Source organism: Pelophylax lessonae (assembly GCF_965119305.1).
Source record: "Pelophylax lessonae genome assembly, chromosome: 3".
Classification (NCBI taxonomy): Eukaryota; Metazoa; Chordata; class Amphibia; order Anura; family Ranidae; genus Pelophylax; species Pelophylax lessonae.
The window spans coordinates 95142616-95160020 of NC_138770.1; the positions used below are offsets into that span (position 1 = coordinate 95142616).

General features: G+C 46.9%; 1 protein-coding gene across 1 annotated transcript in view; it reads right to left on the bottom strand.

Annotated features, from left to right (window-relative positions):
- Positions 1-17405, bottom strand: part of XKR5 (XK related 5) — a gene marked incomplete at its 3' end in the record, with an annotated part of 51265 nt that overhangs the window by 6949 nt on the left and 26911 nt on the right. Inside the window, exons 4-6 of the mRNA XM_082250551.1 lie at positions 14577-14786; positions 11350-11519; positions 2652-2763 (exon numbers count right to left, since the gene is read on the bottom strand). Coding sequence (XP_082106677.1) covers positions 2652-2763; positions 11350-11519; positions 14577-14786 — 492 coding nt within the window. The remainder of the gene's footprint in view (positions 1-2651; positions 2764-11349; positions 11520-14576; positions 14787-17405) is intronic.

Below are 17405 nucleotides of genomic sequence, written 5' to 3' on the forward strand. Positions count from 1 at the left end.
GGATGTCAGACACGGTCTTCTTGGAAGACTGGTCGGCCGACCAGCTTTTCAACCAAACGATGCGACGAATCGTAACTGCGACTGCAGAAAGTCATGCAACTAAAGGGGCCTCATCACACAGCTATAAAACAGCCTGACCTATTTTATCCACCATCTCCAGTGCAGCAGGGGAGGCGGAGTCAGCAATCAGAGTGCACTTAAGCGCCTTGGCCCACTTGCAAATCACTCAGATATCCATGTTTTAGAACGTAGACTTCAACTGCCATGCCAATAATGCCAGAACGACATGGGTAAAAGGTACTGCTCTGAAGGAGGCCATTATTAGCCCCAAGACTCCACAGAAGTGCAGAGTGTCAGACAGCTTCTTGAGTTCGAACCCATGAACAGGTTTGAAATGTTTCTCCCAGAGAAGAGATTTTAGCCTGAGACATGACTATAACCAGATCAAGGTACCCCCTAAGCGAGTCGATTAAAGCAACGGTGTGTGAAGGTTCACCTGAACCTCTAATGATGACATTTAAAGACAATGTTGTCTTTCAGTCTTCGCTGACCCGAGGTGCAGAGGAAATGCCCAAGAGCAAGGAACTGGTAGCGTAGTGGACCCAACAACAAAATGTAGAAATTGCGGATTTGCTGAAAACAGGAACACAAGCAAGTAAGCGTTTGTCCACCTAAGCCAAAAAAGTCTTTCTGGTGGAGGGAAACTATGACAGATCTGGTGGATTGAAATTGGGAATTTTTGGACTCAAAAATGTAAACACACATTCAGAACTTTGAGATCCAAGTTGGAGCGCATAACCCCTGTCATTTTGGGAGAGTGAAAACACCTAAAATTGTTCTGCTACAGAGACTGGGGAAATTAAACTTTGATCCAGAAGACCTGGGAGGGTTTAATGACAGTCTTTTTGGAGACACGGGAATGCTGTAGGTGAAGAGACGAAGAGTGGGCAGGGAGCAAAACTTTAATTTTTAGCCCTGGGACACTACCCCCTGCACCTAGGCATTTGGAATACAAGCTGTCCCAAACTGTTTACAAAGTTTACTCTGGAAAGTGGGGACACACCTTCATGCAGAGTAACCCTAGGTTCACACTTCTGCGTGTGGCTGCAGGCATCGCAGCGATTCTCTCGCCCGCAATGAAAATTAATTGCTCTGCAGAAACATGCGGGGCTGCCATTTATTCTGAATGGCACCCCCACACATGTAAAATCGCAGTACATTTGCATTAACCGCATGGTCAAAAAGGCCATGCAATTTCCCAGCAGCCGCGGTTTTGAAAAGGTGCAAAAGGAAACGCAGGCACAGCAGCCCATTGAAACTAATGGGCTGCCGTGCCCAAGCAAACACGCAGAGATGTGAATCTAGGGTAAAGCTGGCCATACATGGATGAAATTCTGCCGCTTCAGCAGGGGCTGGCAGAGTTTCCCCTCCATGTATGGGCAGGGTGGCCCTTGCTGACCTATGGGAATTTTTCCTGCTCAATCAGCACTGCTGGCTAAAGCCATCAGTACTGATTAAGGTATTCTGATGGTGGGGAAATCTTACAGCTGTCAGAACACTATAGCTCAGTGGGGAGGATTACACCATTCACCTTATATGTGTAGATGGGAGGGGAGGGGGGTGGGGGGTTCTTAGACAGGTTTTTTTATTCAACTTGCTGGGGGACTGAAAAAAAAAAAAACTGAATAATGTATGGCCTGCCTAAGGCATGTCTGGGGATTTTTCAGACTTGGGATACCAAAAAAGAAAAAATTGAGAGAAAGAAACGAAAAAGAAGAGAAGTTGAGGGTGCTTGGCAGAGATTAGAAATGCAGATAAAAAAAAAAAAAAAAGAAAGAAAAAGCCGTCTGTGCTCACCGTCTAGGAACTAGCATGTAGCAAGTAAAGTGTCAGGACACTTACACATATTGCAAGTAGAACGATGGCCAAACTTTAAAAATTCTGGGAAGGAAGGAAAGAAGGAAGGAAATTTGAGGGTGCTTGGAAGAGGTTAGAAATGCAGTTAAAAAAACGTAAAAGCTGCTTAGCCATGTTCACTGCCTAGGAACAAGCATGCAGCCAGTAAAGTGTCAGGACACTTGACATATATATATTGCAGGTAGAACGATGAGCACAAGCTTGTAACCTTAAAAATTTGGTAAAGGCAGCTCCTATGTTGCAAGTTTTACTCACCAACCCACACTCCCTGCTGCAGAAATCCATCCTGATTTTGGAGCTTACCTGAGTGGATGACATCAACATTCTCCCCCCACCAAGGGGACCATGTTCAGGACCTTAAAATTGGCTACAGAAGTTAGTGAACCATCACAGGAGGGGGGTCAGGTGCTTCCTCCTACCTGGAAGCCTCACTCTGCAAGAGCAACAAGGCTAAGGCTCAGTCGGAGCGAGAATTGGCGAGGATATATTGCTCTGAATAGCCAGAGTGACAATGCAAAAACAATTAAAATGCAAATGTGACAAACCAACTAGAATACAAGTGTTGTATTTTTTTGTGGTTACTTAAAAGCAGTTTCACATACAAACCATGAGAAATGCAGATAATGACTGTGGTTCACGTTAACAAAGAGCCCCATTGAAGCAGGGCTTTCAGGCTGTTACACTGCTAACAAGGCAAACTGAATTATGACCCTGACGAATCTTCGTTCACTCACCAATCAGGAATCCTGACATGACAGCTACAGACAGTTTCACGTTACTCCACACTGCCCCCTGCAGGAAATTCGTAGCCAGCAGCAGCAGAATGCAATTCTCCAGCAACATAATCTAAAGAGAACATAGGAGAAGAATAAAATATATTCAGGCACCATCACACAATAAGCACTCCTACCTGCAAAGGCTCAATTTTAATCTTTGCACTGTGGTAACATGTAGTAACCAAATGCGGTGCATTGCAATGTTTTGAATAGGTTGCCAATACAAGCAACCAGCACAAGACAGCCAACGTCCATTTTAGTCAACCACAACCCACATTAGAGATCCAAAAGAAAATATAAAACACAGCTTTTTCTGTAATATTCAGCTTCAATTCAGAGACTCTTGTTTCCTGTTGCTACATGTCCTCCATCATTCAACCCACTTCCTCTGAGCCCAGGGCATCCTAGAGCTGCCTGTGACTGGACAGTGAAAGGATACGAAGCAGTGATGCTCTCATCTGAGTCACTCGGCTCTTTACTCCTATCAGCATGAACCTTTTGAGCTGCTTCTCCTCATACTCCAGCCCTGCTGTACTGGGATACCAAAAGGCATTATAATACCAGGTCACATTTAGGGACTTACACTATTTGTATTTAAAAATGGGATTTGTGACTTACCGTAAAATCCATTTCTCTGATGTTCATCGATGGACACAGCTCCTGATTTTTATTAACCATTGGGTTATACTGCCCCCTACAGGAGTAGGACACTGGGCAGGAAAAAGCTTGTCTACGCCTATGGGCAGTCCCAGGGGGTATATACCCTCTCTCTCAGTTATAGGCACTCAGTTTTGTTACAAGTAGTGTCAGAAGGATTACAACTTCACAGAGGGGTGGGAACTGTGTCCATCAATGAACATCAGAGAAAAAGGATTCTACAGTCAAAAATCCCATTTTCTCTTTCGTTCATTGACAGACACAGCTCCTGATTCATAACCACTTGCCTACTGTGCACTTAAACACCCTTCCCATCCAGGCCAATTTTCAGCTTTCAGTGCTCGCACACTTTGACTGACAATTGCGCAGTCATGCTACACTGTACCCATATGACATTTTTATCATTTTTTTCACACAAATAGAGCTTTCTTTTGGTGGTATTTAATCATCTCTGGGTTTTTTTTTTTTTTTTTTTTTGTAAAAAATAAGAAGAATAAAGACAGAAAATTTTGAAAAAAAAAAAAAAAAAAAAAAAAAAGTTTCTTATTTTCTGCGAGTAAATTTTGAAAATAAATTTTTCTCCTTCACTGATGTGCGCTGATGAGGCGGCACTGATGGGCACTGATAGGCTGCACTGATGGGCACTGATGAGGTGGCACTTATGGGCACTGATGAGGTGGCACTTATGGGCACTGATGAGGTGGCACTTATGGGCACTGATGAGGTACTAATATGCCGCACTGATAGGCGGCACTGATGAGCACTGATAGGCGGCACTGCTGGGCACTGAGAGGTGGCACTGCTGGGCACTGAGAGGCGGCACTGATGGGCACTGGCAGATGGCACTGATGGACACTGATGGGTGGCACCATCAGTGCCCACACTCAGTGCCCATAGTGCTGCCAGTCAGTGCTCATCAGTGCCTAGATGAGCAGGCACTGATGGGCACTGACTGGCAGCACTATGGGCACTGATTGTGGGCATTGATGGGGGGACACTGATGGCGGGCACTGTGGGCACGGTTGGGGGCAATTTGTGTATTTTTTTTACCTTTTAGTAATCAGGGCACTGGTGATCAGTGCCCTGATTACATATCTCTGTGTCCCCGGCGCTGTGAGGCTCCCCCTCCTTCCTCACACTGCAGGCTCTGTGTGAGGAAGGAGCGCCGGCGATGAGAGATGATCTCATATGTTTACATATGAGATCATCTCTCATTGGATGGTCCGATCACGTGGTGAATGGCCGCTGCGATTGGCCATTCACCACGATCTGTGATCGGCCGTGTCCAAGGGACACGGCCGACACAGATTCTCCCCGATGCGGGAGCGCGCGGGGAGCGTGCTTCTGGGAGGCCGTTTAAAAACGGCCTCCCGAAAATTCGAGTCCGCGCTGCAGCCGTATATAGGCTGTAGCGCGGATGGGATGTAGTTAACCATTGGCACATTCCAAAGCAGTGTTAAACATAAGGGGTGGGAAAACATCAGAAAAAAAAAATTCCCCAAGACTAACCATAGCCAACCAGGTAACCGAGCTCAACCATAAACAACCGGAGCTCACCTGAAAAACAAGACACCCTCAACAGAGGACCAGGTCCTCTAAACAGCAGCCAGCAAAACCTTGCGGCCAAAAGATGCATCCGCAGATGCCAACACAACCACTTTACAAAAAAACTTTGTAAAAGTGTGCACCGACAACCAGGTGGCCGCCTTGCAAAACCTACATCACTGACGCTAGAAGACGGGAAGACCAGGAGACTCCAAGCACCCTAGTAGAGTGCGCCTAAACAGGGAAAGAAGGAACCTGACCCCTGATGCAATAGGCCTGAACCACCGTCTGTCTGATCCATCTGGAAATGGTTGCAGAAAAAGCGGGCAACCCTTTGAGAGGTGCGTTTGTGAGCGCAAATAGAGAGTCTGACTTCCTGACAGACTTCGTAGCTGCCAGGTACACCCCAATTGTCCGAACCACATCCAAGACATGCCAGTCAATTTCCTTTAGATGTTTAGGCCTGGGACACAGGGAAGACAACACAAAGTCTTCATTCAAATGACAGTCAGAGACCACCTTAGGAAGGAATGATGAACAGAGGCAAAGCACCACCTTATTCTTGTGAAGCACCGTAAGGTGAACAACTGAATAATGCCTTCAATGTAGACACCCTACATGCAGAGATGATAGCCACCAAACAAGACCACCTTCTGGGGCAATGTAAGCAGGGAAACCTCTCGAATACTTTCAAAGAAAAGCTTCAGTAGACCTGAAAGCTTCACATTAAGATTCCAGGACGGCAACCGAGCCCGCACTGAAGGAACCAAATGTCGGACACTCTAAAAAAGGTACGCACCAGGGAGTGTATGGTCAAAGGTCGTCGGGAAAAAAAACGCTAAAACCTGATACCCGGCCCTTGATGGTACTCAAAGGCCAATTTTTGCTCAACCCCCTGTTGAAGGAAGGTTAAGATCTGATCCACCGAGAAGAAGCGAGGATGAACCCCAAGAGACTCAACACCACGCAATGTACGTCTTCCACTTACGATGGTAGATCCTCCTAAAGGCATATTTCCAAGCTATTAACAGCGTAGGAATCACCAATTCAAACAAACCTCCACCCTTCAGCACCTGGCGTTCAATAGCCAAGCCGTTAAAGCCAGTGACTAAGGCAGAATGGAAGACTGGTCGTTGGGACAGCAGATCCTCCTTGAGAGGAAGTCCCCAAGAAGCATCGGCAACCAGCCATACCAGATCGGCATTCCAAGACTGGCGAGACCAGTCTGGAGCCACTAGAATGACTGGAATCCCTTCTGCCTGAATCCTGCACATGAGTTGTGGCAGAAGTCACCTTAGAATGCCGGCTACTTACCCAGCCGCCAGGACACTTCTTGTGCCCCCTTGGTGATTGCAAACACAAAACAGAGGTCGTGGGACATTAAATAAGGCAGGTCACGGACTAAGATATACATAATTAGATTATAAATGTAATAATTTATTATACATACAGTATTTGATACAAATGTTGACAGTTCCAAATATGATGCAGACATGTATACAAAAAAGGCTGACAAAAAAATGCATATAGTAAAAACATTGTTATAATAGTAAGATATATTCAGTAAAAAAGTACATGGTCGTTGTTAAATGTTACATCTGTGCGTCTAAGTAGCTCTACGCGTTTCGTGGAACCCTGTCCACTAATCAGGAGCCTAAAGCCAAAGATATACCCAGCATCTGTGGGGGGGCGGGACGAAATGTACATGCCAGGGCAGACGTCTGATCCGGGGCTGTGGCAAGGATGAACCACCCATTCCAAGGGGAGGGAAGGGCTGGGAAGGCAGCCAGAGGGCAAACCAGGACATGAGGAACTATTCCGTGAGAACTGAACATACGTGTAGACAGGTGCTAATCAGTAGTGTAAAGAGTTTGCTGCTGTAGGTGCTCCCAAAATCCCCACCACATAAATAGCTGACCTGGTCTGGGTGGTTCATCCTTGCCATGCCCCCGGATCAGACATCTGCCCTGGCGTGTTCATTTCGTCCCCCCCAGATGCTGGATATATTTTTGATGCCGACATGTGTAACTCTTTGGCTTTAAGCTCCTGATGAGTGGACAGGGTTCCACGAAACGCATAGAGCTACTTAGACGCACAGATGCAACATTTAGCAACAACCACTTACTTTTTTTTTACAGAATATATCTTCCTATTATAACAATGTTTTTACTACATGCATTTTTTTTGTGTCAGCCTTTTCTGTCTACATGTCTGCATCATATATTTGTAACTGATGTCAACATTTGTATCAATTACTGTATGTATAATTATTAAGTTTTATAATCTAATTTTGTAAATCTTAGTTTGTGACCTGCCTCATTTAAAGTCCCACGACCTCTGTTTTCTGTTTGCATTAACCATTAGGGATGGAAGCACGTCACTGTATGCTACGGATCATATTCCTCCCTCTTGGTGATTGACGGTCGTGGCATTGTCCTAATGAATTTGTACCGGACACCCCTGAAGACGATTGTCCAATGAGCCAAAGTATGATCGCTCGAAGTTCAAGTGAACCAAGCCACAGCCTGGGCTCTGCCAGAGTTCAGACCCCCTGAGCACATCTGTGCTGAGGACACCTCCCCACACGGACAGGCTGGCATATATGGAGACAACCGTTCAGTACAGGAGGAGAAGGATTTTTCCTGTCAAAGTGCTAGAGAGCGAAGCCACCTCTTGAGACCGTGGATCCTTGACCCATTTCAGCAGAATCTCTTTAGCAGAGATCTTGTGTGAAACTTTGCAAACAGACCGCCTCTAAGGTTGACACCATCAAGCCCAGCATGTGCATGCAAGCCTGGAGGGATGACCGTCTGCTGAACAGCAGAAGCTGAATTACTTCCTGCAATATTTGGAGTTTTTCCCGAGGAAGAAAGACTGTGGCTGAGGCAGAGTCCAGAGTCAGACCCAGATAGGCCATTTTTTGTGGACAGAACCAAAGCAGACTCCTCAATGTTCAGGATCCTACCAAACTCCCTCAGAATTTGCAGCGCAATCTCCAGTAGTCCATCAGAGCAGTTGGAAACTTTGCTCGCAGAGGATCATCCAGGTACCCCAGTAACGCGATCCCCCGCTGACAAAAAAAAAAAAAAAAAGCCAGCATCGGGGCCAACACTCATGTGAAGAACCGAGGTGCAGAGGCAAGACCAGCACCACAAACTGATCATACTCCTTGTCCACGGCAAAACGGAGGAAGCGCTGGCGACCAGCACATATTAGAATGTGCAGGTAGGCATCCTTGATGTTGAAAGAAGCGAGGAGAAATCCCCCTGACGCAGGGACGCCACAACCATGTGAATGGACTGATGCGGAACTTCTGTACTCGCACAAAGCAGCTTGGCGCCTTGAGGTCCAGGATTGGACGTACCTTGCCTTCCTTCCTGGGGACTGTAAAGAGATTTGAGTAAAAAAAAAAAAAAAACCCTTGAAAATGTCAGAACCGGAACAATCACCCCTTGAAATAACAAGTTTTGCACTGCTCCAAAGAGACCCCATAAGCGATCTGGGGACAAGTGCAGGTTTGAAGAGAAAAAACAAAAAAAAAAAACAAAACAAAACCTTTCCGGAGGACAAGACTGAACTCAATCTCATAGCCTGACCGAATAAATTTGTAGACTCACTTGACCTGTACTATGGAGGTCCATGGATCCAGAAACCACGGAAGATGTGCCCCCAACCCCAGATACGGTTGAGGGCGCCCTTTCATGCAGAGGCAGCCTTGTCCGCAGGTCTGGAAGAGCCGGTTTGTGGCTTGCCAGACCGGGTCTTCTTGGAACCCCTGACTTTTGATCCCTAATCTTGAGATCCTGAGAGGAAGAGGCCACTTAAGAGATGAGGAGAATGGCCCATGTCTAGGACGGGGCTCCTTGCCCTTGGTAGCCTGCAGAAGAAGAGTATTTAACAATGTCATCCAAGGAAGCTTCAAACAGGCGACCTCCTACAAGAGCAAGATCAGACAAGGCCTTCTTAGAAGTCTAGTCCGCAGACCAGCATTTCAGCCAGACAATACGGCGAAGGACCACTGCTTATACAGAAAGCCTAGAATCAAAAAGGAGCTGCATCCAAAAGAGGCATCACAAACTGTAGCCCCTGGACCAATCGGTCCGCAAAGACAGGCGGAAACTTTTCTTCCTCCAGGTCCCAGCGTAAAAACCAAGCCCACTCGGTCAGAGTTCACGTCATCAGGGCAATAGTAATTACTGGCCTAATTGCCGAACCAGCCACAGCACACATATGGAGGGCAAGAGCATCCACCCTCCTATTAGCTGGACCTGTAAAGGTTGGGGACTCCTCAACCAGGATGAATATAACTCAAATTTGACCTGGAAAGTGGCACATCCACTACAGGTGGGACCGTCCACCTTTTTACGCATTAAATCCTCATAGAGATATCGCAAGCAAAAAATGCCTAGCAACCACAGCGTTTTGGACAACGTCACTGTTTGTGACAATGTTGTCTAGGTAAGGAGAAAGATGAACACCCTTGGCTTTGGTGGGCCTGTGGGTGCCAAAAGGAACCGGTGCCTCAGACGCAGCAAAAGCCGCAACTTCCATTTTAAAGTTTCACGCACTGACAAAAAGAGTGTATCCACCAGCGCCTATTTAAGCGCGGCTAGAGGAGCTGAGAAATCATCCTCACTATCTGAGCACTCAGGGTGCGTTGACGCAGACCCAGTAGTGTCGCTATATACTAAGCTCACCCTGAAAACATAACAATCATGGGAGGCTGCCGACTGCGATCTCGCAAATGGGATGCTGGCCAAGAGTCTACAAATGGACCACCTATTGGACCCCGCAAAAAACAAGTGGGGGGGGGGGTCACCCTCCATAGAGGACATAGCCCCCTTAAAAGGGGGCCGCCCTCCGTGACGCAGACACGCAGGCAGGGTACCCTTGCTAAAACAAGGCAGGTGCCCCACACAATAACGGCAGCATGACTGTCAAAAATGAAGCACCTCACAGCGCCACCCGGTGCGAGGAAGGTGCCAAGCTGACCATATGGCCCAGCAGGCCACAAGTCATGGCCTAAATTTTTATGGAGACCCAGACGCAATTGCACAGATCCTCAGCCCAGCAGATGCACAAAAGAAGATTGGGGGCTTCAGCTACACGCACTGGGGCTGTCCTCCCAAAAGCGGCGCCTGAATAGTAGGCTGCAAGCCACGGCCTAAATTTTTTAAGGGAGCCTGGCCGCCAGCCTCAGCAGAGCCGACCACCCAGGGGCAGCGCAGGGGAAGGCAGATGCCCAAACGGGAGGCAGTGGCTTCAGCCATCCTCACAGGGGCCGCCTCACATAGGTTCCGACAAGTAAGCCACAAAGCCGCGGCCTAAATTTTTGGCCGGATCCATCCGCTTGAGGCGCGTACCCGCAGATGGCAACATCCGCTTCCCCAGCCCAACAACCGCCACAGGGAGCCCCAGAGGACATCCCCGCCCTAGTCACTAATCCCCAGGATGGCAGGGAACCCTGCTCAACCCCCCTGTTGCACACCAGTAAAACCTGGTCAGTAGCAATTCCAACCAGCCCCCCTCAAGAGCATGTGTGACAAAGCCAGCTCAACACCTCATCTGGAGGGACTGAAAGACCCACAGTGACCGAAATTTTAGAGGGGTTGGGGCGGAACCTGGTGGTCCAACAATCCCAGGGAGGGGCACATGTCCACCCCAAAACCCTCCAGGGGTAGTGGGGGGGACAGCTACTTACCACACCAGGAACAGAGTGGGTACCGCTCCGGACAGGACACTGCTCCATCGTAATGTGGGTGCAGTTGGGCAGAAGGAAACGCTGCAACTCAGGTCAAAGCCAGTTCATATGCGTCCTCACGAGACGTTTAACTCGCGGCCAGCCACCGTCTAGTGGGGCTATGTCGCAGCCCACCTAGCGCGGATGTATATAGAAGGATCACAGGGGCTCTATGATCATTGCAGGGAGAAGAACGGTCAGCTGTGTTTACAACAACCGACCATTCTCTCTCAGCGGGGAACGATCGTGGATGTCAGGCAGCAATCGGAGCTGCCTGTCACACGCATCGGCTTCCCCGCTGATGAGCAGGAGCGCGCCGCCGGCTGCGCGCACTCGCCCCCTAGCCTCCTGAGAGCGAGCGACGTATACCTACATCGCTTTGCTCAGGAGCGGCTGCCTGCTGCAGTATATCTGAAGCGGGCGGTCGTAAAGTGGTTAAGGCTGTCAGCAGATCGGCCTCTACAAATTCGGCAGAGCCTCAAAATAGAGTGCAACTGAGCATGTGCAGAGCAGGGTGCCAGTGTAATCCTGGATTTTAAACAGTATAGACATTTATTTTTAATGATTTACATTGCTATACCTGCAAAAGGGGCCAGCCTGAAGTGATCTAGCAGGACCTCATTTTCTGACTTAGGTTTCACTTAAATCTTTTAAACAGTGGAATTTCCCTTAACTAGGTGCATGAGGGTTAAACAAAGTACAGGAATGCCTTACCACATAAAAGATAGCAACACGATACCGTGAGGGCCCATCCCTGACGTTAATAAAGCAGAAGACATAGACAGCTCCGAGGAGGATATTGAAGAGTCTCCAGTAACATGGCCTGCTGATAACATCGGTCTGCTGAGCCACCAGCCAGAAAGACATCACCAGCCAGTGAGCACCTGTACAAAGAGACACAGACACTTAGAACATCTTTGCAAACTCAACACCAAGAGACTGATAAGATACCTGGCTGTTCTGTCTATTTAACGATAAAAAAGGTACACTGCAAACATAGAAAAAAAAAAAGCAATAAAACAGCTTAAAGTGATATTAATAACAAACATGTTATACACTTTCCTGCTCTGTGTAATTGTTTTGCACAGAGCAACCCAGATCCTCGCCATTTTGGGTCCCCTGCCAGCGCTCCTGGCTCCACCCTCCTGTCAAGTGCCCCCAGAGCAAACAGCTTGCTTTGCGGGCAACCATGCTGGCTGGATCCCAAGCCACTGCTCTGGCTGTCCATTTGGACACAGAGATGTGGCTCAGCCCCACCCCCCTCTCCCCTCATTGGCTGGGATTGACAGAAGCGGGTTCCAATGGCTCCCGCTGCTGTCTCAGCCCATGAGGAGGGAGAGTCCCTGGAGAGCCAAGACTCTTGTGCACATCACTGGATCGCAAAGGGGCTCAGGTGGGGATTTGAGGGGGGGGCTGCTCTACATAGAGTGCATGAAGGTAGAATACCTTGAGCCTTTAGAACCACTTTAACTGTTAAGCCTGGAACACACTAGTTACTTACTTTTTTAGATTTTTAATGCACTTGAAGTTATTTTCACCCACCCCTGCTAAATCCATGTCTTTATGGACCTTGCTTTTTGCACTGATGCAGTCATTTTAAAACCAGAAGGGGCCATCCACAAAATGTTCCCACAAAGTTGGGAGCGTGACATTTTCCAAAATGTCTTGGTATGCTGACGCCTTAAAGAGTAAGTAAACTTCTCTTTAATGTTTGTACCTATAGGTACTGTAAATATCTCCTAAACTTGCACCATTTAGGAGATATTTACTGTATACTGTGGCGAGGACGTCATCGTTGCATGTGCTCTGAAGGAACGGTCGCCCGTGCTGTTTCTTCAGAGCCCTATGCCGTGACTGATGGCTCCTGGTGCACAGCCGGAGTCCGCAGACCCAGAAGGAAGATGAGCGCAGAAAGATGCAGCCTCCAGCGGAAACAACGAGGGCTTCATTTGCAGGTAAGTGTCACATAATATGCTAGCATGCGAGGCCTATTAGCACATTATGCCTTTACTAAAAAAAAAAAAAAATAATGACAAACCCCCCCCCCCCCGAATTTACTTCCTCTTTAGGAGTTCTCTTCACTGAAACTAAGGAGCCAAGCCCAACCCCTGAAAAACAACCCAACACCATAATCCCCCTGTACCAAATGATTTGGACCAGTGCACAAAGCAAGGACCACAAAGACATGGATGAGGGAGTTTGGGGTGGAGGAACTTGATTGGCCTGCACAGAGTCCTGACCTCAACCCGACAGAACATCTTTGGAATGAATTAGAGCAGAGACTGTGAGCCAAGCCTTCTCTTTCAACATCAGTGCCTGACCTCACAAATGCTCTTCTGGAAGAATGGTTAAACATTCCCATAGACACACTCCTAAACCTTGTGGACAGCCTTCCCAGAAGAGTTGAAGCTGTTATAGCTGCAAAGGGTGGGCCAACTCCATATTGAACCCTACGGACTAAGACTGGGATGCCATTAAAGTTCATGGGTATGTAAAGGAAGGTGTCCCAATACTTTTGACAACAGTGTGTGTTTGAGCTTATATTTTTTTTTTAGGGTAACAAACTCTTTAAGGTTTGCTATAGTGGCAGGTTGAGAAGAGGAAGGATATTCCTCAAGTGGCCGCGTGAATTGTAATGAAGAATGGGACCTAGCTGGGAGCCATTCACCTCCTTCCTGCCTTCCTATATTTTTTTAAAGTGGAAGTAAAATTTTTATTGCTTGTTTGTACCAATAGGTTAGTCTTATTGGGAGATATTTACTGTATATGCAGCCGTTGATGTCACGGCGCATGCGCTCTGAACGAACGGCCAACCAGTGCCATTTATTTATATCCCTATGCTGTGACCAGCGGCTCCTGCACGGTAGTGACATCCCGTGGCTCTGGCAAGTCACACAGCCGGAGTCCGCGGACCAAGGACGAAGACAGCGGAAGATGGATGCGGCCTCCAGCGGTGACAACGAGGGGTTTGCAGGTAAGTTTCACATGATGTGCTAATATGCGATGCATACTAGCACATTATGCCAAGTACTTCCTGATACCAAATACACCTTTGCGGTGCGGTTTGCATCTCACACTGCATAGAATTGCATGCATTTTGAACAGGAATGCTGTGCGATTCCCATGCAATTTTCCCCACCACTCCGGTGTGTGAACCTAGTATAAAAAGGGAATCTAGTGAGCAATGGGCAGTTTATTAAAAATGTTATAACAATGCACAATAAAGTACACATCTAGTCAAATCTGCATAGTATCCCCATCCCGTAGATAATAGAAAACCATGGCCGCTGGAGATGCTCACGGGGCTGAAGAAGTTCCGGGACCCCTGTGGTTATAGGGCAGAGATGATGTCAGCTTGGGGGTGGACCACCTACTCATCTCCTCCAGCGGCTGGATTTGCTATCATTGGCAGGATGGGGACACTATGAAGATTCGGATATAACTAGATATGTACTTTAATGTGAGTGGTTATAACATTTTTAATAAACTGCCCATTGCTTCACTAGATGGCGCTTCCCTTTCTATACTGAGTTTGCACACATAGGAGCGGTGGGGGAAATGACATGCGATTCGGACAGGAATCACATCGCATTCCTGTTCAAATTGCATGCCATTCTTTGCAGTGGGATTTGCGCCCATTCATTTTGTATGGACGCAAATCGCACCGCAAGTATCAGTTTTATGCATCGGGAGCATTTTCACAAGTACTTGTGAAAATACTCAGTATTGGCACCGATGCATCCCTAAAGAACATCATACGAGTATGCAGACCAGAAAATTCAGTTGTCTCAATCTATACATTTTTCCAGATAAGTAATCCAAATTGTTTAAAAAAAAGGTAGGGAAGGTGGCATGCATGCAGGCATTATCAGAAGGAAAGGTCATCAATAACAGCCTTCATACTTGGAAGTGTACAGTAAACATGTAAGATGATTTCTCACCTCCCACAGCAAACACCCAGAAATGAAAGGCTCTGGCAAACACTACCAAGACCATCACACGGGTTCCAACCATGCCCATCCTCCACAGCAGCTGGCACAGCACTGACGCCCATGGCAGACACAGGTTTCCAGGTCTCAGGAGGCACAGGAAGTGACTGAAGGAGACTAGTGCCCAGGACACAGACAAGAGGCATGACAGGGAACAGCTGGCTGAAAAAAAAAAAAAGACACACAACAGAAACAAGAAGTCAGATTAGCAGATATATTTATAAAACGTTTTACAAGACATTCCAAAAACAGTTCAGAATAATGCAAGACAGTTGGACCTCATTAGCAAAGACCTTCTAAAGGCCCAATGACTCTTGTGCACGGAACTTATAAATGTGTTTTATTAAAAAGGAGGGAAAGAAGTCCTTCCTGTAAATATATGAAGCTACCTTTGATTTTACTTGCATTTCCGGCCTCAAAAATTATTTTTCGATAAAAATACCCCCGGGACAGTCAGGGCTAGTGCATTTCAGCAATGATAGCCTCTGAACTGTCCCCGGGTTCACTTACCTTTTAGAAGAAATACTTACCTTGAAAAGGTCTTGTCCAGCGCTGTCTCAGTTGTGGGCAGCTGAAGCCAGAGCGTCCTCTTCGGTGACGACGGTCGACGGAGTCCCAGAATGCCCTGCACCGGCCCTGCTCGTCACTTCCGTGCAGGCGTGTCATCCCTGCACAGCTTCTGGACATAGCAGGGAATGACGCGCCTGCACCGGAATTGACGAGCAGGGCCGGTGCAGGCGCACTGACTCCTGGGAGCGATGACGTTCAGCTCCCAGGAGTCAATGCAAGCAGGAAGTGATGGCGTGGGCCGCGGCCGCAGAGAGAGAGGAAGTGGAAGAAAGGGGAGTATATTTTCTTCAAAAACAAGGTAAGTAAAGCAAAAAAAAAAAAAAAAAAAAATCATGATTATCCAATTCTTTTTCAGGTTACTTAGAGCAAGCGGATGTCAAATTTTCGTTTTGAGGCTGGAACTCCGCTTTAAAGTGTTACTAAACCCAGGACCCTGCATTCATTACATCTGGTCTCCCACAATACACAGACATACAATTGTTTCAATAAATATAAACTGCTAAATCCCTTTTCTCATCAGCAGTATATAGCATTCCTGTGACTTCTATCAGTGTCTGGTTAAAGTAGGAGGGGTTTTCATTCTACTCTGACTGTCCGATGAGGCTGCAGGACCCCTAACCCTCTCTATCTGGGCAGTACTGATTGGTCCTGTACTGATCACATGCACCCTACCAAGAAAAACATAACACACCACACAACTCTAGCTATACACACAAAAGTGAGCATGTGCAGAATGACTGCAAAGGCTCCGATTTATCAGGAGATGGATTGGGGACAGTGGAAGAAGGGGTTGAAGACAGGATCAAACAGCCTTTTTTACACAATGCAGAGGATTAACCCCTTAGGTTCCACAGCGAGTATAACAAGTATGCTTCATTGCATATACAGACTGATTTTACTGTTACTGTATCTCTAGGTAGGTGTGTACAGGGCAACCGAACAGAAACTGCTGTGGCATGCAAGATTTAAAAAAGGAAAATAGCAGTGAGTGCATAAGATGGACGTGTATTGAACAGCTCTGCACCAGTTTGGGGAACAGCAGGTTGAATAGATCGAACTGCTGAGATTTCAACAATCGGCCATTACACCTAAGCTGCCATGTTTGCTCAAGATGGCAGCCATGGATATGGAGAAGCACCCCCCCCCCCCACTTTGTGGAACCTTCAGATTCCATGGAGGAAGAGACCTCCTTCCAAACAAAACTGATTGCCTCACAAGTGTTAAATGAGCAATTTAAAGCTACAGGCAGCCCTAGACAGAGTCTCAAAGGGAGTTACATTGCAATTGATTAAGGTAATATGGGACACTGGCAAGAGTTCCTTGACCCTATAGAGATGCAGTAATAACTTCTGTCCTTGATGAGCAAGAGGATGAAATTGAGCACTTACAATCAGCTAATTTTTTTCCCTTTTGATGCAAATGGAAGATTCCATAAAACTGCGAATCCATCCTTAGGCTCCATGGTATACCAGAATCCGTTGGTAGACTTACAATGAACGTTGACCTCTCTACTCCAGGAGCTAGTGCTATATGTGCCCATCGATCGAACAGCGTTTGACAGAATTCACTGAGCCCTCACAGGAAGGTCCCCAGAGGGCCCTCCACATGAACAATATTATCGTACCTGAGAGCGGCTTCTTTAAAGGGGAGCTGCACTGCATCTGAGCACCAAACCAAAAAATGCTATTTAATTTGTATATTATATATATATATATATATATATATATATATATATATATATATTTTTTTTTTTTTTTTCAAAGCAAACTCCACCATCCATCCATATCTCAATGCTTTATTTTGCTGAGAAATCGCTTCGAAAAACACCTCCTTAGCATTTCTGGCCGTGGTCATCTTGAGTAAGGGCAGATAATTCATGTAGCATCTCCTTCCTGGAATCCATCTGCCCTTAGATCAGGCATGCAAGCAGGAGGGCGTGCTTAGCTGAGAAAACCCCTCCTTCCCTCCTAAAACGTATATTCAATACAAGTAAAACTGGATTTTTGTAAGAACTTACCGTAAAATCCTTTTCTCTAAAGTTCATCGACAGACGCAGCGCCATCTAATCAAAGACTATAGGGTTATGCTCCTCCTATCAGGAATAGGCACTAGGCAGGAAAAAAGCTTAACCACACCTATGGGGGCTGTCCCTGCAGGCATAACCCCACACAGCCTTCTATCATCAATCAGTTTAGTTGCAAGCAGTGTTTA